Raw genomic sequence first — 24,329 nt, 5'->3', positions numbered from 1 at the left:
CAGACATCTCGCATACGCGGGCATGGTCTACATACGCGAATATGACACAATTACACTTATGCGTATGCAAGGACGTGCATGCATACGCGAAAATGCTATATTTACACTCACACCTATGCGACCAAAGGTCTGCGTAAGCGGGGTCACCCTATTGTTTCATGAGTTCGCATATGTGACGGTGCTCACGTACGTGATTTTGGCATTTTTACACCCATGCGTACGCGAGCATGGACATGCGTATGCATGACCCCTGTTTTTCTAAAAAGTGTGTTTTTGATGTTTAACCAATTCTCTAGATTTCTAATCCTCTATAACTACCTTCTAAGACCCAATCCCTAATTTCTAAGCATAAAGAGAAGAGTGGACCTATAAGGGAAGTTTGTCAAGAGAAGAACTTGAATTGAAAATTTTAAATGAAGTTGAATATGGTATGAATGATGATGAAACTAATTTTGATTGATTGAGGAAGTGCGGAATGTCAAGAATTTTATGAATGAAAGATGTATTGATAATGATTGATTGATATTGAACGATTAATGGCATATGCACTTCAATTATCTAAGATACGAGTTTACCTGGGTAGACGTAGTAGCTTGCCACCACTTGCTCTAGGTTGAGACTCGATACTCTGTTAATCCTACGTCGCAAGATGTGATCGGGCACTTTAACTCCCTGGAGTTCCCCCAATGAGATGATAAATGAATGATTGTGATTATATGCATAGACTCTTGGGGATGTGCGCACGGAGGGACTGTCCAGGGTTAGCTATCGGACATGTCGGGTTTGACTATATAACTGACAGATGAGACTCATCAGCCATAGGGTAGGCATACATAATATGTATTTGTATGTTTTGCTTGAGTGTGCATTACTTTGGTTTGCCTAATTTATTAGCCATGCTTATCTGCTATTTGTCCTACTTGCTGTAATTGCATCCTATCTGTGTTTTTTTTGTCTGTCTTGTATGTCTTTGCAACTGAGAGATTCATCATGCTGGCGGAGGTGACGCTTATGGTAGTTCCACTGGTGTTTAGGAGGTTCAGATTGACAGAAGGTGAATAGTTAGATTAGAACTAGAATCCACAAATAGACTCCGGAATTTCTGGTTTAATATACTTCTTTAAGTTTAAATCTAAGTGTCAAAGTTCTAGGAATGTCTTTGGCTTTTTCGAGACCTTATATATTATCTACATTGGCATCTTTACAATGATGAAAACCCCCAATTCTCATTCCATACATATTTTTGCTGTTTTTCATATGCAGGTCAAGAGGCACCTCAGTGAGCGTCTGCAGGTCTCTTTGCAAGCGAAGATATCACTTTTTAGGGATGTTGTATTTTGGTTTTAGGCAATGTATTTATGTATATAGATTCTCCTATGTAAATATTTTATATTTTGCCCTCTTAAAGGTTGCTTTTGGAGAAACAAGTGTTTTATTTTCTGTTTTGGGATAACTTTGGGGTATGTTTATATATGTATGTATACTCTGGCCAGTCTTAGCTTCGCAGGTCGATCTCAGAGCTTGATATCTATATTTTTGGAACTTTGATCTTTATATATATATATATATATATATATATATATTATCCTTCTTTTCAATCTTCTTTATCCTTATGCGCTTATCCGTGCGAGTTTGATGCGGTTTTCTGTTACGCTTTTGTTTAGCTTCTCTTTTAAGGCTCCTAACTTATTATGAATTCTTTCACTATATTTATATACGTCTTTTACTTTTAAAGGTCGTATTACCTCACCGCCTCTACTTTACGACTTAAGCGTAAGACTCTGTGTGGTAGGGTATTACATTCAAAATTGTATATACTTGATTATATTGCTTTATGTATACAGCTTTGACATTAACCTTAAAAGTAACTTCCTATCTATCATGCTACCAAGTGTTGGGGGATAACCTTCTTTTTCTTTGCCTTATTCCAGATTATATCAAATAATTAATCTTTCATGATATGACTTGATCAAATATGAGATTTGTTAACATAAAAAAAAACATTCACTTCCTCATCTTTTATCTGGTTAACTTGCCTCCCACATAGCTGCATGGTCTCTCTATCCCATGAAAGAAGTGTTATGCATCCTGTTCTATTATATTCCATAACTTCGACCTTGAACACGTGTTATGAAATCAATGATCAATAATAAAAAAAATATTAAAAGCCACATGAGTCAAATGTTATCCCTATTTGAGGACATACCTTAGTGATGGACTATCATGTGTGTGTCCACATTTGCCATATTTATATCTATTGTCAATTGGAGTTTCGACTTTTTTTGAACACTTTTGACAAATTTTATAATACCAATCATCTTTTTCAGCATTGCTTGAAACAATAGTTCCAACAATCTATATAGGTCCTTCTTATAAATAACCCAACTACAATAAGAAAAACATACATGACTTATTTCATAAACAAATACACATAAGGATCGACTTTGCCTCTTTCGAATTCAGAGCTTCTTCTATTGTCTTTACTATCACATTTCCCTTTCAAATTCGTCAGCCTCAGAACGCAATCTGTGTGAAGAAACCTGACAAATTCTTGCAGATATCATAGGTTTTAAAGACATCCTCTTGCATATTAAGTTCATCCGAATGAAAAACTAACAAATTTTATATTTAACACAAATAATAGTCTTTTTTCTTCTGATTGTAGACTACAACCTTTCACAGAATTCTTTAATCTCATGCAGTTGAGGATTAATACGTAGCTTGGATATATCAAAATGACTTCGCATTGATGTCTTTTTTGCAATATAAGCAAAATATTGTGAGACCCCATGATTGTTTATCAACTAACCATAAATAAAACACAATTTTGGTTTTGATCGCACCATTCTATCTGCTTGGTTTAAAAAATTGAGCTACCAGGATTAATGGTTCAACCTTCTCCCCATCGAGAAATGCAAAAATCTGATCGACCATGAAGGCTTTATTTGTTAAATATAAAAAAGGTAATTCTTTGCAAGAAAGTAGTGAATCAATTTATAAACTTACTAAAGGTTTTCAAACAAAATAGCCAACTGTTTGGTATCTCTCCCTTTACTGGTGATCAATTTTCTAGAATCTTCTTTCCCAACAATCTCGCCTATAACATCTATTACACACACATAAAAAATTCCATAAATGATAAGCTACATAGCTCAAGATCTTATTTCCATGTGAGCGAAAAAAGTGTTAATTTTGTACAGACTAACCTACTAATATAAAATCATCTAGTTTGTCTACATCAAGCAACTCCGATAGAGCTTTAAAACAAAATGTTTGAAGAGAATAGCTAGGATTTTCAACAGAAAAAACAGTGGTCCTGTAATGTCCATCTATTGTTACTTGTCCCAATTTTCTTCCTCTTGTCCATGACAATGAAATTTGTCATGACATACGTCTTAAACTCGACGAGTTTACCCTTCCATTTCTTCACCAGTTGCTTTGGTATAGAAGTTTAGATCATCCTGTCCTATAGATAATTAAAAGTTTATTTAAAGGAAACTCATACTAAGAAAAAAATAATCCACACACTAAGATATCCACAAAATTACTTTTATCCTAATATCTCGAAGAACTATTTCAATGTCATTAATTTTTTTATTGTTGAATTTATTTGGAACTTCTCATAAATGGACAACATATATCTTAAAGATCCATTCTAATTTTTTTGCATTAACATCCGTAAGCATATCATAAGCTTCAACCATTGTTATGTAGTGATGGGAAGAATATGTATAAATTTATTTTAGAAATTTCTCCACTAATACAACCTCATTGGTAACAAAGTAAACTCTAACCTGCCTTCATTGCTCTTTTATACTTGTTTTTTGAATTTTAAAGTTCATGTATACTTGGTTGATGCACTGATATATTATAACGACCCACATTTTTTAAAATCTAAATATAAATAAGCTATAATTTATTTTATAAATTAGATTTCCTTATTTTTGGAAATTATTTTATTAAAAATAATTAAATTAATTTTATAACTATTTACGTTCAATTAAATTCAAATTCTTATCTATATTTTTATTATGATACAATATTTTATATAATTAAAACTATAATTTTAGTAATTTATAAATAATAAAAATTATATATTTTAATTTGAGTAATTGATATTTTTAATTTAAAAATAAAGTTTAGCTAATAATATTATTATCGAGCTAGATATATGCCGATATGAGTAAATATCGGTAGTCTTCGATGAACTTAACTTTACTAATGCTTCACCGTATATCTTTTATTTTCAGATTACTAATATCATTTATATTAATAACTCATATATATTATTACTTGTGTTTTAATATATCCAGTTTTTATAATTATCTATTCAAAATATTTATAATTTGTATTGCTGACTCAGTAATCTCAGAACTTAACACCTTGCAATATTCATTAATGATAATCATCATCTTCACTTTATTTTTTCATTTCATTCACGAAACCATTTGAAAATGAAGAAAGAAAGAACCGAAGCCACAAGAAAAGAAATAAGAAGTGTGGCTTATAAGCATATATACATACATATAATTATGACAAATATCCTTTCATTTAATAAACCAATGACACTTAATCAAGAATCATTATTATTCATCTTCATTTTTCTTCATTTATCACGGAACTTGAAAAGAAAAGAAAGAAAGGAACCGAGAGTGAAGAAGAGAGAACCTCCATGACCGTGAAGCTTCCGACTCCAATTTTTTGAGATTCGTAACTCCAATAAAAAATCTAATCCGATAAAAGTGTCTGTATCTTCCTTTTTTATGTAACACCTTACCACAAAGAGTTTTATGCTTATGTCATAAAATAGAAATTGTGTGGTATTACGACCTCTAAAATAAAATATATATATACATATAGTAATGGAAAGAAAGTAATATATAAGGAGCCTTAGAGGAATAGTTAAAACGAAACTGTAAAATTAAAAGCGCAACGTTCAGGAATAATGTTAACTTGTGTTCTAAGAAAACCAAGGTTCATAAGTTTAATTACCCCGAAAGCAAGATTAAAAGGTCAAGAATACAAGATAACAAACCCCCTAACTCAACCTGCGAAGCTAAGACTGGTCACAGAATATTTACATAAATATATACATAGCGCGAAGTTCAAAATACATAAACATAAAACCCTAGTTCTCCATAGACCTCTAAGAGGTATAAAATAAAGTTGTTCAGAGGGTTAAATACATAAGATTATATATTACATATACACCAAAATAACATACCATAAACCACTCCGCTGCAGAACTCCAGATGCCTACCGTGGTGCCTCTCGACCTGCATCTGAAAAACAACAACACACTATGGGACGAGGACCGGAGGCTCTCAGCATGGTAAAGGTGCCACGCACATAAGATATAAGGTCCTGGAAATGCCAGAGGCAATTCTAGAATGCCAATACTCAGATTAATAAACTTAAAACTTAAAGAATTAACACGGTAAACTATAAGCAGGATAGTTATCTAAGGTTCATAAGGGTCTAACTCAATCCTAACCTAATCCCTCAATTTACAATTCACTTGTTGTCTTATAAAACTCAAACTCTACAATCCACCTTCTACTCTTCCAACCTTCCAAATTCACCAGTGCACAGATAAAGAATACAGACAAAGCAATCAAAGGTAGAATTCAGATACACAGGTAGCAAGTATAGCAAATAGGCATAGTAATTCACAAAAGCAAACCCAAATAATGCACAATCAAACAAAGCAAACATATACATATGATGTATGCCTACCCTATGGCTGATGAGTCTCAACTGTCGGTTATAAAGCTAACCCGACATGTCCGGTAGCTAACCCTGGATAGAACACCACAACATGGAACATGTATTACTCGTCTTCCCATGCTGGTGTTTCAGACAAAACTATAGGAAGACGATGAAATGGACAAGAAGAAAACTGAGGTGAATCCAAGGGAAGGTAACTCAACTCACTGTGAGTTTTCAATATTCAAATATTAATTGTTCATACTAAAATAAGTTCAGACTCATCTTGAAGAGGACGAATTCATGTCTGGACATGCGCGCGTAAGAAATATAATTGGGAAGATGGTCAAGAAGAATTCTGAGATAGAATTTCAATACAATTTACAAAAGAAGGCTAGATTAATTTGCAAATATTCATTGACATCCTCTCTCTCCCGCATAAAGGATTCGGTCCAGGCCTTGTTTAGTACTTACAATTTATCAGTCAAAAGGGTAACTTCAAGACATTCCTTTCCACTACGTAGCACAATTACTGAATTCAATTAATCACTCTATGCACCCATTGGAATTTCTTACCTCTCAAGTATAATCCAAATTGAATGTTTCAAAACAAACCAACCCGCTTCTCCTGCGTCACTCTGATTGCTCGTCATTAAAAACTTATCCATCCATCTATAATAACCAAACTTCTTTTGTCTAATTAACTCAAAGTCATCTACCAATAATTTACCTAGGAAACATGGTTATTACAACTGAATCAGGTGTTGTGAATGAGTGTTGTATGTTAATAGTATGCAAGGTGGTTAAAGTTCGTTAACCGATTTCACCATTACCTTGGATGAGAGATCCATGACCATGTCGCTAAGATTGTTCTACCTTCTTCTTCCTTTTCTCCATGTAGTTACAAGACTTGTGCCCCTGTTTTTCACATGTAAAACATAACCCTGTACCTAGCAGACACGGCTTATCTAGATGAAAATTCCCGCACATGCGGCACCTTAAGTCCTATGAGTATTTCATCCTTTGCTTCCCTTCTCCATTTCCCTTATGGCTGCCACCTTCTTCATGACTATTCCAACCCTGGAAGGGTCGAGGTCTGTAACGATTTCTCTTAAACTCTTGGCTCCTTGGGGTTAAATTTGGGTTGTACTCCTTTCGATAACTCTCTCGACGGTCATTCTCTCCCACAACAGCCTTCCTTAGATATTCTTCTACGACCTTGCTCTTGTTTACTAGGTCTGAGAAAATTTTGATCTCCATCGGGCCCACAGAACTCAATATATCACTCCGGAGTCCTTCTTCATATTTGATACACTTCCATTCCTCAAAGTCTCCTGGAGCTCCTTGACAAATTTTGGAGAATCGTCATAGTTCCTCAAACATGTTCGTGTACTCAGCAATAGTCATCTGACCCTACTTCAGCTGCAACAGTTCAAGTTCCTTAGCTGTCTTGACCGAATTGGGGAAGTATTTCTTGTAAAACTCAGTTCGGAAAGCATCCCAAGGTATAGTAGCATCACACTGCTGCAGAAGGCGTTGCGTCCCTTGCCACCAATACTGAGCTTCACCTGCCAATTGATAAGTTGCAAATTCAACACGTTGATCTTCAGGGACTTGCTGTGTGTGTAAAGCCTGCTCAATCTTTTGAAACCAATTATCAGCCTCAGTAGGGTTCGTGGTTCCTCCGAATGTCGGTAGATGTATCTTCAGAAAAGTGGTGAGCATCATTGGCCCATTTCCACCATTATCGCCATTCCCATTATTGGTTTGGTTGCCTAACGCCTCAACAGTCGCATGCATAGCCGCAGCCATGTTTTCCAGGGTGGCCATAAAGTTCACAGGGTCATTTCCTATCGTTTCAAGGTTCGTATTTCCTAGTCTACCTCTTCCTCGCTCACGACCGCGTCTGCGAGTCGACATCTGGTTCCTATACACACGAAACAAGTGATATCAAGTTGATCAATCTCAATATCGCAAGTCTAGTGGTTCAAAGTCCAATTGCATGCTCATGAACGTTTATTCCACATATATCAGTTAGATATCCTAATAGCACACAGACACACACACAAACATAGAGTATGCACAGAAGCATAGTCAGTCTGTCCCTCAGGCTCTACAGGAATGAACTGCTCTGATACCATAATGTAACACCTTACCACACAGAGTTTTATGCTTAAGTCGTAAAACAGAGGTGGTGTGGTATTACACCTCTAAAATAAAATATATATGTATAGTAATTGAAAGAAAGTAATATACGAGGAGCCTTAGAGGAATAGTTAAAACAAAACTGTAAAATTAAAAGCGCAACGCTCAGGAATAATGTTAACTTGCATACTAAAAAAACCAAGGTTCATAAGTTTAACTAAACCGAAAGTAGGATTAGAAGGTCAAGAATACAAGATAACAAACCCCCTAACTCAGCCTGCGAAGCTAAGGCTGGGCGGAGAATATTTACATACATATATACATAGCCTGAAGTCCAAAATAACCCTAATTCTCCATAAACCTCTAAGAGGTACAAAATAAAGAAGCTTTTCGGAGAGTTAAATACATAAGATTATATATTAAATATACACCAAAATAACATCCCATAAACCACTCCGCTGCAGAACTCCAGATGCCTACCATGGTGTCTCTCAACCTGTATCTGAAAAACAACAACATAGTATGGGATGAGAATTGGAGGTTCTCAGTATGGTAAAGGAGCCACACACATAAGATATAAGGTCATGGGAATGCCAGAGACAATCCTAGAATGCCAATACTCAGATTAATAAACTTAAAACTTAAAGAATCATCACGGTAAACCATAAGCAGGATAGTTATCTAAGGTTCATAAAGGTCTAACTCAATCCTAACCTAATCCCTTAATTTACAATCGACTTGCTGTCTCATAAAACTCTAACTTTACAATCCACCTTCTACCTCTTCCAACCTTCCAAATTCACCAGTGCATAGACAAACAATACATATAAAGCAATCACAGGTAGAATTCAGATACACAGGTAGCAAGTATAGAAAATAAGCATAGTAATTCACAAAAGCAAACCCAAATAATGCACAATCAAACAAAGCAAACATATGCATATGATGTATGTCTGCCCTATGGTTGATGAGTCTCATCTGTCGGTTATAAAGCCAACCTGACATGTTCGATAGCTAACACTGGATAGAACACCACAACATGGAATCGGTATTACTCGTCTTCCCATGCCAGTGTTTCACCCAACCCAGAATAGGTATTACTCTTCTACTCAGGTAGGTGCCTCAACCATAACCCGGGTAGGAATTACTCGTCTAACCACAGGCAATGACTCGGATAGAAATTACTCGTCCATCCACAAAGTCATAACTTGGATAGGGATTACTTGTCCATCCTCAAAACCATAACTCATCATCTCAACATTCATAAATATATATTCATGCATAATTCTCATCAAACTCATAATATCAATCAACATTGCATTATTCTCAATCTTGCCTTATTCATCACTTTCAACATCTTCCTTCAGTACTAAGTTACCCCCCTTTCATAGCTTAATCTCTTCACTATACTTAAAACTAATATTTATGGTATAAAAGAATAAAAATAGAGGTTTAGAAGTTTAAAATCATGTTTAAAATACAAAAATTGAGTTGCTGAAAAACAGGACTCTGCATACGTGCCACCTTCATTTTTCTTAAAAGCTGATAAAGTACAGATTTCATAATTCATATTACCAATTTCTAGCGTCCATAACTTCCTCTAATAAATTCTATTTTTCATAAAATTTATACCGTTTTAAAGATCTTGAAATTATGTTTAATTTGAAATAGATTTCATTTAAATCCAAAATTCGAGGCTCAAGTTATGGATCGCCGAAGTTCATTAAAAATAGTTTTTTCAAAGATCATCAAACCCCTATTTTTACCAAAACCTCACTTCATACCTAAACATTTCACAACCAAAGCATCACCAAAACTCAACTCCACACATCCCATTCATTTTACAACACACCACACGCAATACTCTCAATTATTCAATAATTCCCCGCATATACACATACATCTTCACAATTCCTCAACCCAAATAAATAACAAATATACTCATATATATATATATATAGTTCCCATGCCACACATACTAACATACGCATTTAACCCTATCATTCAATAATCACCAAAAATAAATACTTCACCATACTATCATGAATGACTCAACATTTGCATCAAGAATTGCTAATCTATATCAAGTACACTGATTCAACTTCCATCAAACTCAATCAAATTTATCATCAAACACCAATACCACACTTTCAACAAAATCATCAATCACTACTCATTCTCAATATCATTTAATAATTCCATCAAAGTTACTAAACATTAACATAACTACACATTTCAACTTATCCTATGGTCATCTATCCTAAGTTTTCACAAGACATTATATATTACATACGAGAAACCAAAATCATACCTTAGCCGATTTCCACGTATTTCCCAAGGCAACCCACAAGGCAAAATTGTAAGCCTCAATCACCAAAATCCAATAACTCGATCTCACTCCAAGCTTCCAATTAAGCTTCCAACATATCCAATTGCCTCATATCACATATTTACATGCACCTAACATAATTATCACAAACATATTCCCAAAATTCAATACCCAAAACACAAAATCAATGAATTAGCTAGAGTTCTAGAATTCTTACGTTACACAAGCACCCAAGAAGCAAGATTGAACATTCTTCTCAAGCTAATTCGAGCCTAACCACCGGAATCAAGCCATTTTAAACATAATTGCTTATATAATTCGAATTTTATGGAGAAAGAAACTGATATACATCAATGGTTTTCATACCTTGTGATATACTGGGTTTTGTAAGGCTCGACGCTGCGGATGCGTGGCCACAAACGGTGCGGCGATCGGAGCTCGGAGCAAGAAGATATACGAGATTGAAGATTAAATGTAAATTTGAGTTAGGGTTCATAAACTTCTTTCTCTCTTCAGCGTTCCTTGCTGAATGAATGAGGAAGAAAGAGATTCATTAAGTGTGTATGGCTGAATGGGTTGGGCCTAGTTCGGTCGGTTCGGCCCATTCGGCCCAATTTTGGACAAAATTCTTTGAAATTAGAGTCAAAATTCTTGTTTTAATGAGCTCTATCTTATTTTACTATAAAATTTATATTTTTAATTTATTTTATTAAGAATTACTTTATTGACTATTTATTCGCTAATTTTGCGAGATTTACACTCTACGTATTGGTGTCATTTTGTATGGTAGAAGTTGACGGTGTCGTAGCTCTCCTTCCCCTTGAGTTCGGCCACTTGGAGTTCTTAGAGGCACAAACGATTTTTGACATTTTCTTCTTCGGCAACTCGATCAAAAAGCCTCTCCAAAATTTCTGTTATTTTGATTTCGTACGAAGGTAGGGTTTTGGTAAATTCTCATTGATTAAATTGTATTTGATAATGTTTGGATTGAGTGTTGTTGAAATTTGATTGTATTTCATGTTGAATTTTGTTGATAAATTGATATTTTGATGAGGTTGTGTGTGTTTTGGTAAGCCTGAAAGCAGCCAAGACCGCGTTTTTAATGGTAATATTGGGGCTGTTATTGTGTACATAATGAGATAAATTTGGCGAGAGATTATACTAAAAATTGCAAAGAATCGGTAACTGAAAAAGTTCGAAAACAGATTAAAATTCAAGTAATATTTTGAAAGAAAAAGGTTAATGGTTTCAGTTTTGGTATAAGAGAAAGAGTAGTACTTAAAATCTTATTTTTGAAAGGCAACATTATATTTGTATACAAAAATTATGGTAAAATTTATAATTATATAATTTTTCGGATATTTTAGGTGATAAATAAAGTACATGGGTAAAAAAAATAGGTATTTTGTAAAAGATCAGGGGTACTTTTATAAATATTGAGATAAGTGAGGTTTCAAATATAATTTTATAAAAATATTGAGTTAAAAATGAAACATTTAAAGGTTTGAAGTTTAAAACGTAGATAATAAAAATTTAAGAATAAAAGCTCTACGAAACTAAGTTTTTAAGAAATATATAAATATTATTTATTTACCATCTTATATTATTATTATTTTATTAAGAATATTAATTAGTAAAGATATTATTAATATTATTATAAGTCAGAGAAGAGCAAATAGAGTGATCTTAAAAATTTTAGAGAACACCCACTTAATTAAAAAATCTTATGATCATCTTTCGATAAAATATTTAGTGGATGATGAGAGAACAGTGTGAAGATAGTTTGAACTATTAAGGATAATTAAGTAAATCGAAGGACTGAAGAAAGAGAAAAGATAAATCGGCACATGTGAATATGTGATTATGAGAATGATTGAAAGGTCATGAGAGGCTGACGGAAAGTAAATAGTTATGGTGCCTGATGAATCCATATTTGATGAGATATTTTGGCTTGATTTGAGTGGATTTCATCACATAAACCTACACTTAAACACCAAAATAGCATACTTTTGTGTTTTGTCCCTATTTTGATCCTAAATGTGAAAACATACAATTTTGTGCTTGAAATGAGCAATTTAATTTCACTTTTATTCCATTTGATACCATGACATGTTTGTTGAGTGATTTCAGGCCTTAGAGGCAAGAATGGATGGCCAAAAGTGGAAGAAAGCATATACAAGGGAGAACACATGAAGAAAACAAGGAAAAGCACACACAGCGACGTGTGTGCACAAGTACCTGTGCGTACGCACAGGAGGATTTTTAGCCGAGTGTACGGACGCACACATCTGTGCGTATGCACAGGTCCTTACACGTGGTTTTGTTAATGAAATACTTGTTGCGCGAATTTTGGAGGCTTTTGGCCCATTTTGGAAGGCTTGGATGCTGAAATCAAGTGCTATATGAAGGGAGCAACATCACATATCAAGGCATTAGCTTAGAGAGCCATCTTAGAATAGAAAACATACATAGTAGGAGTAGGAGTAGTGTAGATTAGGAAATTCTCTATTAGAATTTTGTAGCATTTTATACTTCAAGTCTTGTTCTTGGATTTTGCAATTTACATTGTAAGTATCTCTTTAATTGTCTCTTTTATTATACTTGTTCTACACTTTCTTTTACTTTCATCTCTTGCCAATTTATATAGTTTTGCAATTTTGGATTTCTAGTTGTTTAATTGATGGCTGATGGCTTTTATATGTTTGTTTGAGTTGCTTCTATTGATTTTGAGCATTTATGATTCATAGCTTTCTTTATTTTACCAATTTTGCCATGTTTTGTTAATATGCATACTAGATGTTTGATGAAATGTCAATCCTAGTTATAGGGTAGATTTCCACCCCTTGGCTTGGGAAAAATGAGTTATGGATTACTAGAGTCATAATGTCCAACATTTAGTGATAATTCTTGGGTTGTTAGTTGACTCTTATTTCCATTGACGCTAGCCTTTTATCAACTAGTTTGGTAAGTTGGCTAGGACTTATGGATTAAGGTCAATTATGCTTGCTTGACTTACTCCTTGATGGTTGGGGTTGACTAGGCGAGACTAACTCATAACAATTATCATAGTTGTGGTTATGGCAAGGAAAGGATTCTATAACTCATCCCAAGTCAAGGTTTCATTTATGTTTTGAATCACTTTTCCATCACTTTATAGTTTTACTTGTCCATATTACATACATAGTTCTTTTATCCCTTTATTGCTTGTTAATTGCAAACTTGTCTTGTTCTTTAATTTCTTTATTTGTTTACTTGGTTTCAATCATTGAAAAACCCCTTTACTTCCTCACAACCAAAATTATATGCACTTGTGGTCAATAGTTCCTAGGGAGAACGACCCGGGAGTCGAAATACTCTCGGTTAATTTGGTTCGAATAGTGACATTATCTTTGGGAATTAAATTTGATTGATGATCAATGGTTGGGGTTGGACTATACTTGCAACGTCAATCCTATTTTTAGTGCGAAAATCCAAACCCATGCTTTGGTCACTCATCAGTGCCGATATGAAAATGTTAAGCCGTGGGATTTGTATGTAAATGACTGTGCGGAGATGCCCGTAAATGTGGAATGGCTTCCAGGAATCAGTGTCTGCAAGTACTTGCAGAGGTCATGTTTGACATACTTCAGCTGGAGAATCAGCGCCTGCAAGGCTGTAAGAAGTGGAAACTTGCAGATGTTATGTTGCTAGAATGCCTTATTCGACTTGTGAGTTGGATTGCGTCGGGTGCGGGTCGAAACTGACAAATGAGCTCATTACTTGCGATAGGACTAGACATGCATCATATTGTTTGTGCATTTGTATTTAGTTGTGTATACTCATTTTATTTCTCTGTGATTATGCTGTTTGATTTTGTGTGAATTGTTTGCGTGTTTGTATTGCGACTCTGCTTATGCTTGTTGGTTCCTGTATATGTCAAGGATTAAGATAATCGAAAACTGATCATTATAACTCAAAACTGAGTGGTGTGATTGTGATTTGTTTAAAGTAATGTAATTTAAAGAAAACTAACTAAAATCTTTAAAGTGAGTTTAAAGAATCCTAAAGGTAATTATTTTAAGGTTATACAGTAAAAATTTGCATTTGATTTTTTTACTCTCATGACATTCACTTTCCCTACTGAGAACATGTGAGGACGACGTTCTCACCCTTTACAGGTCTTGTATTTTCAGCGACAGGTTCAGGAATCCTTTGCGAGAAGCCGCGATCGGTCCACAGTGTTTTATATATATGTATTTGTATTTTCTGTATTTGGTTTAATTTTAGATTTTATTTTTCCTTCGTCATTTATTGTTTTGGAAATTTCAGAAATGTAGGACTTGTATTTGAAAATTTTCAAATAAATTTATGTATATCTTTGTGATTAAGAGATTAAAAGTAAAAAAGTTTCATTTTCTTAATTAAAGTTTTGGTTCGCATTCGCAAATGCTCAATATTAAATAAATATAATATAAAATTAAAGGAATAGAGATAAGTATCATTCGAACTTTAAGTACGATCATAAAGTGCTAAAAGTTAGGTATTACATATACTATTTATTTATTTTACATTTTCAATGTGAGTATAGGTACAATGTAACGTATGGCTCAATTTTTTCGTTATGGAACTCATGAATGTGATGTGCCTGGATATGAAAATAGGCGTGTTAGACCAAATTGTGGAACAGCTTCATGTGAGTGGTAGGGGTTAGAACTCGGACCGTATGAGTTTTGTGTTGGCAAAAATTGCTTAACAAATCGGAGAGCCCGATTTGACAGGGGTGATAATTTGAATTTCACAGCATCCAAATCGGACGGTGCATTTTCTATATATATATATATATATATATATATATATATATATGAATTTTTCTATATGAACCACAACTCGAACCGTCCGACTAGCTATGAAGAACTCGCATGATCCGATTTGTGGTGTTCTGATCCCACACAGGGGTCAAGCACCTCTCTTCTTCATAACCACGTTCAACCCCACCTTTACCTCCATATTGAAGCGTACAACGTATCTATTAATAGAAATAACCACATATTGAACATTTGAAACTCCACTTGTCGATCAATTAACCACTTACTACATTTTTATAATATATTAATATAAATATATTAATATATTTTTCAACCCAAATAAATTGTAGTTTCCTCGTCTTATACAAATCTTGCTAGTTTAAAAGACAACAAAATAACTAGAGATACTATCCAAATTGATACTAGAATCTCTAACTATAACAACAATTTGCTTAGACAATTCTAGACCGATAGAATTTATTCAGAAATCTTAAGTAATCAACATTTTTTATTGTTTTTATCTTATATTTAAATTAACATTAATTAATTCTTTATTTTACTAAAAATATTAGTCTCTTAACATTTCTTTTATAAAAATGGTTGAGATTGACTAAAGGACATATAAAATCACCCAAAAATGCGATTGAAGGTTTATCAGCTTAGATTAAGTTTTCTTTTCACTTTTCTATTTTTTTTTTAATTATTTAAGGTTTTTTTTTAGATTGGATATAATAACTATTTTTTTCTTATATTAGTGGAGTATTTTTTTTATTGTTTAGTTTTTATAACTACTCATATACTTTTTCTTTCATCTGATGAAATTATATTGTCAGATATTTTAAAAAATAATTCCCAATTTTAATATCTTCAATCTTAGAAAAGAAAAAATTAACGATAAAGATGATTATTATACACGAATTCAATTCATATTATAGTCCTTATCCAAACAACTGACTAACAAGTAACAACCAACAACTCAACAAGCACAAGTGGCTAAGAATGAATGAAACGGTCTTCGCCTGATAGCCACACACACACACACTCTCCTTTCGGCTTTCGCCCTTCTTCGGTTCTTCTTACTAGTGCAGTAATAACAAGCTAGTAAGTAGAGTATGCTAAGAGTTTCTTCGAAACTTGTGCCGCTTCTTCTTCAATCAGTTACTTCAAGTCACACTCACACGCACCTCATTTCTTCTTATTCTACTTCACGTCTCTTCCTCTCTTATTCTCACCTTTTTCCTCGGAGACCAATGGCCTCTCTCTCCGCCCTACCACACCGTCTCCAATATCCTACTGCTCGCAGAGACGACTCCATCGTTGAAGACTACCACGGCGTCAAGGTTGCCGATCCTTACCGATGGTACGGAAAACAAACTTAACTGTTTTCGCTGCTCGATTTCATTGTTGCGTCGTATAGATTTCGTTTTGCTTTCTCATTTCAATCTTGTTAATTCAAATGTTTAATACCTGTTTAGCTGTTTTCGCTGCTCGATTTCATTCTCGTTTCAGATAGATTGCGTTTTGTTTTCTCATTTCAAGTTGTTGGTTAAAAAATTTTCATACCTAATTTAGGATTGCGAGGATAGTTAATTGCTCTCGCGCATTAGAAAATCGGTAAGGAAAATCTTACCGAAATGTTTTTGTTGATTAGGCTCGAAGATCCAGATGTGGAAGAAGTGAAGGAGTTTGTAGAGAAACAGGTGCAATTGACGAACTCGGTACTTCAGCAATGCGAAACTAGATCCAAACTTAGTGAAAAGATCACGAAGCTTTTTGATCATCCTCGTTATCATGCTCCGTTTAGGCGAGGTGATAAGTACTTTTACTTCCACAACTCAGGGCTTCAGCCTCAAGACACACTCTATGTGCAGGTTTGGTTGCGGATTATGCGTTGAGATGAGTTTGCTAGATGCTTTGATTGGTACGGACTTTTGAGTTTATTGCGTATTCATTTGTCTTGCTGTTCACTTTTAGGATAGCTTGGAGGGTGAACCTGAGGTTTTGCTTGATCCTAATGCGCTCAGCGAAGATGGAACCATCTCGTTGAACACGCTATCAATCAGTGAAGATGCTAAGTATTTGGCTTACGGACTTAGTTCAAGTGGTAGTGATTGGGTGACTATAAAAGTAATGCGTATTGCAGATAAGAATGTTGAGCCTGACACTTTGTCATGGGTGAGCGTCACTGTGTTCCTTGTTAGTAACAGCAACCAGCTTAGAAATGAGTTGCCACTGACTGTTGTAAACTTGGACATGTTTCAGGTCAAGTTTTCCTCTATTAGTTGGACACATGATAGCAAAGGTTTCTTTTATAGCCGATATCCAGCACCTAAGTAAGTGATCTCCTATTCTTGCTCTTTTTTATAGGCCTATTCTCATATTATTTCTCTTACAAGGAAGTCTGAATTTTCGACTCTGGCTTTCATAGGCTTGAATTTCAAATTGTCACGTGTATTTGTTAAATTATGAGAATATTTAACTCAAGTTTACGAGAAAATGAAAATTAGTATCTCATTAACACTGTCAATGGTTTATATACAGTAGGTTGCACATAAGGAAAAATCAACAACTAACAGATTTAATAATTAACTGTACAGCTGGCATGAAATATGATTCTAATTCTGTCTGTTGACCCTAATAGAGAATATAGCCTATTTGATTAGTAATCATAAGGAAGATAGAAGTTTGTTATTCTAATTTGTAAATGTTATCCGACTACTGATTCATCGAAGTATATAGTTTAAAAATGTTGTGCGTTGCCAGGGATTTGCTTGTCCTGGTCAAGATAATCTGAATTGTGGTTATTTGATTTATTTTTATGGAGATATTATTAATTATTCATTCAGAGTGATGGTGGAAGGATCAGTTTCATGTGTTCCTTATTTAAAATTTTAATTATGTTGCTTCTACTATATAGGGATGGAGAAGTAGTAGATGCTGGGACTGAGACGAATTCTAATCTTTACCATGAGCTCTATTATCATTTCTTGGGTACAGATCAATCAGAAGATATTTTGTGTTGGAGAGATCCTGAAAACCCTAAATATTTATTTGGAGGAAGTGTCACTGATGATGGGAAGGTACACTTTATTGTCATTGCTTTAGAACTATATGACATATCTGTGTTCTTTCTGTGTACACATGAAATAAGAAAAGTTCAGGAACAATATTTTTCTTCTGAAGACTTTACTGTTATCAATGTCATTGGTTTTCCACTTCTTCTATGCCCTATTGTACATATTTCTTGGAAGGTATTTCTTTAGCTCTTCCTGTTAGCATTTGGAATTGGTCTTGCTTGATTTGTTTTCATGGGAATAATTGGATATCTTCTATTGTGTTTGGCAAAATTTTACATTTAGCATTATATACTTATGGTAAGTAGCCTGGTGTTGATATTCAATGGCATATTGCCGGTTTTTTGCTAAATAGTCATCTGTCTCGAGCATCATGCTATAAAAACTTGTAGCTTTGTCACAAAATGGTGAGTCACCCTATTATCGTTAGGGTACCTTATGCTACGAGAGAAGGTATATACATCACATAACAATAGCATTGGAGATAGTTCTAAAAAATGAGTCTAATTTTATTTTTCTTTGTGGAGTACAAAAACGAAGCATACACAACATTTTATGCATATGATGTTAAATTTCCAATGAATCTCACTCTGTTTCTGTCAAATGTGCAGTATGTTCTCCTTTATATTTCAGAAGGCTGTGATCCAGTTAACAAACTTTACTACTTTGACATGTCTGAACTTCCCAACGGGATGGAAAGTTTTCGAAATAAAAGTACTCTGCTTCCATTTGTCAAGCTCATTGATAATTTTGATGCACAGTATCATGACATTGCGAATGACGGCACTGTGTTTACATTTTTGACTAATAAAGATGCTCCAAAATATAAACTAGTAAGGGTAGATTTGAGAGAACCAACTGTGTGGTCTGAGGTTCTCCAAGAGTCTGAAAATGATGTACTTGAGTCAGCTTGTGCTGTGAATGGTAATCAACTGATAGTGAGTTATTTGAGTGATGTGAAGTATATTCTTCAAGTAAGAGACCTAGAAACAGGCTTGTTGCTACATCAATTACCAATTGATATTGGCACTGTTGATGAAGTTTCTGCAAGGCGTAAAGATAGTGTGGTTTTCATAAGCTTTACAAGCTTCCTAACGCCAAGAATCATATATCAGTGTGACCTTAGAACAAATATACCTGATATGAAGATATTTCGTGAAATTGTTGTCCCTGGGTTTGATCGCTCTGAGTTTCAGGTCAAGCAGGTAAACACAATTTTTTTGATGTTGAGATATCCTATGTTTAGGTCCACGATATTCTTAAGGCTCTATAAGTTCATTGTTTTCAGTTATAGATATTGTATTTCTCAGATTATGGATGGCTGTTACAGTGTTACTTGACTTGTTCTGTTCTTTGATTCCATTTGAACTTTCAGGTTTTTGTTACCAGTAAAGATGGGACAAAGATCCCAATATTCATTGTTGCCAAAAAGGATATTCGTTTGGATGGATCGCACCCGTGTTTGCTATATGGATATGGTGGTTTTAACATAAGTCTCACACCATCTTTCGCTGTTAGTCGTATAGTACTCACAAGACATTTAGGTACTGTTTTTTGCATTGCAAATATTCGTGGAGGTGGAGAATACGGGGAGGAATGGCATAAAGCAGGATCCCTTGCAAATAAGCAGAATTGCTTTGATGACTTCATCTCTGCAGCTGAGTATCTTGTGTCTACTGGTTATACCCAACCCCGAAAGTTATGCATTGAAGGTGGGAGTAATGGTGGTCTTCTTATTGGGGCTTGTATAAACCAGGTGTGATTCATTTGGTTTGTCTTCCTATGTTTGACACTTTCCCATTCCATGATCTCCACTTATGCTAACTGTTTCCTCCACTTCGCACAGAGACCTGATCTTTTTGGTTGTGCACTGGCTCATGTTGGTGTTATGGATATGCTAAGGTTCCACAAATTTACCATAGGTTTGTTTGGATTTGTTATGGCTAATTATTTGTTTATGAGTGCCACCTATTGATATAAAAACTGCTATTCAGGCCATGCTTGGACCACAGATTATGGTTGTTCAGACAAGGAGAAAGAGTTTCATTGGCTAATCAAGTGAGTGAGTTTTAGCATGAAGTATGACAATAAGTTCGTATATTTATGCAAAAAGTAATTCTTTTATATAGAATATATATTTCATGCAAAAAAAATAATTTTTGTCATCATTTTGTTTTATTCATTTTAGTGTCGGATTGAGTCATTAGTATTTCTGCATTGGTCATATTGTCATGTGGCTACTTTGCTTTGTCGATTCCTGTGATTTCTTATGTTTGGTAAATTTATGTTTGTAAGTGTGAGTAGAAGATATGATGTTCCTCTAATCAACTGTTCGTAGGTACTCACCATTGCATAATGTGCGGCGGCCATGGGAACAGCAGCCTGATAAGTCAATTCAATACCCATCGACCATGCTGTTGACTGCTGATCATGATGATCGTGTTGTGCCATTGCACTCATTGAAGCTATTGGCGGTTAGTCTACTTCTTCTTAATAATAGATTGAAACACGGGTTCTTGTTTCTCGTCTCTTTCAACATAAATTCGCATTGTTATCACTTGCAGACCATGCAGTATGTCCTGTGTACGAGCTTGGAGAATAGTCCGCAGACGAACCCGATAATTGGTCGCATTGACTGCAAGTCTGGACATGGAGCCGGTCGGCCAACACAGAAAATGGTAACAAATTCGTATCTGCTAAAATTTTCCATTATCCATTTGGTTATATTATCTCTCATGTTTCTTATGTATATATATATTATGTCCGCAGATAGATGAAGCTGCTGATCGGTACAGCTTCATGGCAAAAATGTTAGACGCGCAATGGATTGATTAACCCACTCGATTATAAGGTAGAAAACATTTTTTAAAAAAAGTAAATAAAAAAGAATTGTGATCCTCACTAGAGAAGGCATAGTTGTTTTTATTATCTTGTATTTGATAATAGATTATAGTCATATGAATATTCGCATGAAATTATTTTTTATTTAAAGATAATAGTTGAGAATTGTGAAAGTTATTAATATAATGTGGACATTAGAACATTATTTTTGTGGACTTTTTTTTCACTTATTTTTTAAAACATTTTAAAGATATTTCAAATGTATAATTTATATCAATTTTAATTTTAATTTTTTAAATTTTTATTCTATTTCTTTAATTTGGTTTGTTAATATGGTTTAAAATCGCCTTTAAATATAAAATTTATAATAATGTCTTTAATGTTTGGTGAGTTAAACCCCAAAGTGGTTCCTGAGATTCACGGTTTGCACCAATTTAGTCCCGGACTTACCAATTGCACCATTTATGTCCTCGACTTTGTAAAAATTGCACCAAGGTCGTCCCTAGCCACATCTTCGGGCAAATTAATGAACGCCGGCAGTGACCTGGCATTGAGAAGTCACGCTGGCGTAGATAACGGCAAGCTGAGGTGGCAATTGAAACTGTTTAACCCAATGTGGTCCCTATACCTAGTTTTAATCCCAATTTCTAGCATGGCATTGTCACCTTCGTGTGATTGTGTATATGATCATTTATGTTCAACAACTACATGGATACGCAATATCATTAATTCACTTGCTAACTCTGTATGCACTTAACATATAACACCAAACAAGGAATGAATTCTAAAATTTCAGTTCAATTTGGTCTTAAGCAAGAACATTCACCAAGTGCATAACCAAAATTCAATCTCAATCATAATAAAAACTTATAGAAAACTGTAGAATATGAGTTACAATGTCTAATGAAAACAAAATTTGAAGCCTATGATGATCAGACATAAGATTTAACTTTCAAACAATTTATCGAACAGGTTGTATGCAGGATTCATAAACAGCAATTTTAGTTTATTGTAAGCATCAATCAACCCAAAAATTTCAACCAGCCAATACACATTTAGTCAAGAAACACAAATAATCAACTATCCTAAGTCTAACAAGATGTAAAAGCAGAATCAAAAGGCACTAAAATAAAAAAAAATAATTAGAAAAAAAAGAAACAGACACAGGATGGAATGGAACCTGCGTTGAGGAGTGAAAAAAGAAGATAGCGTAAAGAGCGGAGATGGTGGTTTTCACCAGAACTGGAATGTGCAGACAGAGGTGGCGCCACAAATAGGGGTGTTGCGTACAGGAGGAAAGAAATGGAGAAATAGGGAAGAAAGAAAAGGAAGAAGGGAAGAGGGAAGGTTAGCGACGGTGGGAAGAAAGAAAAGGAAGAAGGGAGGAGGAAAGGTTAGTGACGGTGGTCGCCAGCGGTAGGGACGGACGGACGGACGGAAGGTTGGTGTGGAGGTCTGCGGGCTGGGCTGGGTTTCAGAGAAGAAGAGAAGAAAGAAAGAAGGTTGGGCGGGCGTGACTTCTCAGTGCCAGGTCAGTGCCAGGTCACTGTCGGCGTTCATTAATTTGCTCGGAGATGTGGCTAGGGACGACCTTGGTGCAATTTTTACAAAGTCAGGGACATAAATGGTTCAATTGGTAAGTCAGGGACTAAATTGGTACAAACCGTAAATTTCAGGGACCACTTTAGAATTTAACTCAATGTTTAGTTAATGATTTAAAATTATCCTCGGCTGAACTATCAGTGACACATAATTAACATGTATAAAAAGATTTAAAATTTGTTTTAATCGTTAGATAAAATTGATATAAATTAAATATAAGCAAATATTTTTAAAAGCTTTTGGCAAAAATATCAAAGATAGAAAAAAAAAATTCTTTGCTATTTGTTTATTTTTGCGGCACATAGGTAATAATGTAATACTGTTTACTTAATGGCGTCTTGCATCATTTTAATTCCATGTATTGAAATACGTTTAATTCTATTTATTTGTTTTAATTTTGTTTATTTATGTGGTTTAAAATTGTCTATAAATAAAAAATTTGTAATTATTTTTGTTTTATTGTTTAGGATTTAGAATTTATTTTAAAATTGAATAAAGTTCTACGTCTAAGCAAAATCCCTAACAAAGTCTAAGTGTCTAATCAAATTGTGATAAGTTTTTAAATTACGCGATTCTTCTTCTCTTTGTCTTTCTTCTTCTTTTTTTAAATTCGCGCATGTTCTTCTTTCCTACTTATCTTTTTCTTCCTCCTCTTTTTTCTTCTTCTTCTTTCAAATTTGCACATGCATGTTTTTTTTCAATGTTGTGTCCTTTTTTTTCTTTTTCGTTATTGTCATCACCAATAACACTAATATTTTACTAACATCATTATTAGTTCTAATTTTTTTAATGCCATCATTAAATAATTTTGATTAATTTCTTAGTTTATTTGTGTATTAATTGAAGTTCACTTGATGCTGTTGATAAGTGTTGATAAATTTTTTTATTCTTTAAGTAATTTTTTAACTATTTGTTTAAATTTGAATCGAATTCGGTTCATTTGTGAACACTTGATACTACTTTTAAGTATTTGCCAAATTTATTATTTTTTAAAAAATTTTATTCTAATTTAATATTTCTGATTGACCAGTAGTCCAGTATTTGCCAGGAAACCCACACCAATTGAACAATCTGTTATAAAATAACTAAATAAATAAATAAATAAGGAAGAGATAACAAACATAAAGTAAAGAAATATAATTAGATAACAATATTAACCACAATTACTATCTCAATATAAAAGATATGATACTTATATATTTATATATATGTATTAACGTATGAAAGAAAGAAAGAGAGGAAGAATTTTGTATATAGACAATATAGAGAGAGAATTCTTATTGATTGTAGTGTGTAACATCAACGGAAGTTAACCTCCTATTTATAAGCATATAGAAGGAATATTTTCAACCTTCATTAATTTCATTCTCTCTTGAGAATGTAATCCTCATATAGGAAATGGGCATCCACGTCCCATACTTATCACAACACTCCCCCTTGGATGACCATTTAGGATTATTGTCTCGTTAAAACCTTACTAAAGAAAAACCCAGTGGAAAAAAATCTTAGTGAAGGAAAAAGAGTACAATATCCTTTAGTGATGGGGACTGCCTCATTAAAAACATTGTCAAGAAAAACCCAATAAAAAAAAACTTGACGAAAGAAAAAAGAGTACAGTCTCCCCCTCTTGTCGACATCAGTTGATGTCTCGAAATCGGCGCATCCCAATCTCATGTACCAATCTTTCAAAGGAGGATTTTGGGAGTGACTTTGTAAATAAATCTGCCAGATTGTCACTTGAGCGGATCTGTTGGACATCAATTGTCCCTTGATTTTGAAGATCATGAGTGAAGAAGAATTTGGGAGAAATATGTTTTGTTCTATCACCTTTGATATATCTACCTTTAA

At 34.1% G+C, this 24,329-nt stretch overlaps 1 protein-coding gene across 1 annotated transcript; it reads left to right on the top strand.

The window, feature by feature from the left end:
- The first annotated feature begins 15,904 nt into the window (after nt 1–15,904).
- On the top strand, nt 15,905–21,081 carry LOC107609753 (uncharacterized). The gene is made up of 12 exons (XM_016311775.3): nt 15,905–16,324; nt 16,616–16,835; nt 16,939–17,139; nt 17,227–17,297; nt 17,882–18,044; nt 18,650–19,243; nt 19,414–19,794; nt 19,885–19,960; nt 20,033–20,096; nt 20,377–20,512; nt 20,603–20,716; nt 20,808–21,081. Exons 1-12 carry the CDS (start codon nt 16,077–16,079, stop codon nt 20,871–20,873), a joined length of 2,334 nt encoding a protein of 777 aa, XP_016167261.1. The 5' UTR covers nt 15,905–16,076; the 3' UTR covers nt 20,874–21,081.
- Nucleotides 21,082–24,329: the final 3,248 nt, after the last annotated feature.

Source organism: Arachis ipaensis, chromosome B7 (genome assembly GCF_059453495.1).
Source record: "Arachis ipaensis isolate K30076 ecotype BB chromosome B7, ASM5945349v1, whole genome shotgun sequence".
Taxonomy (NCBI): domain Eukaryota; kingdom Viridiplantae; phylum Streptophyta; class Magnoliopsida; order Fabales; family Fabaceae; genus Arachis; species Arachis ipaensis.
This window is presented reverse-complemented; position numbering and strand designations above follow the sequence as displayed.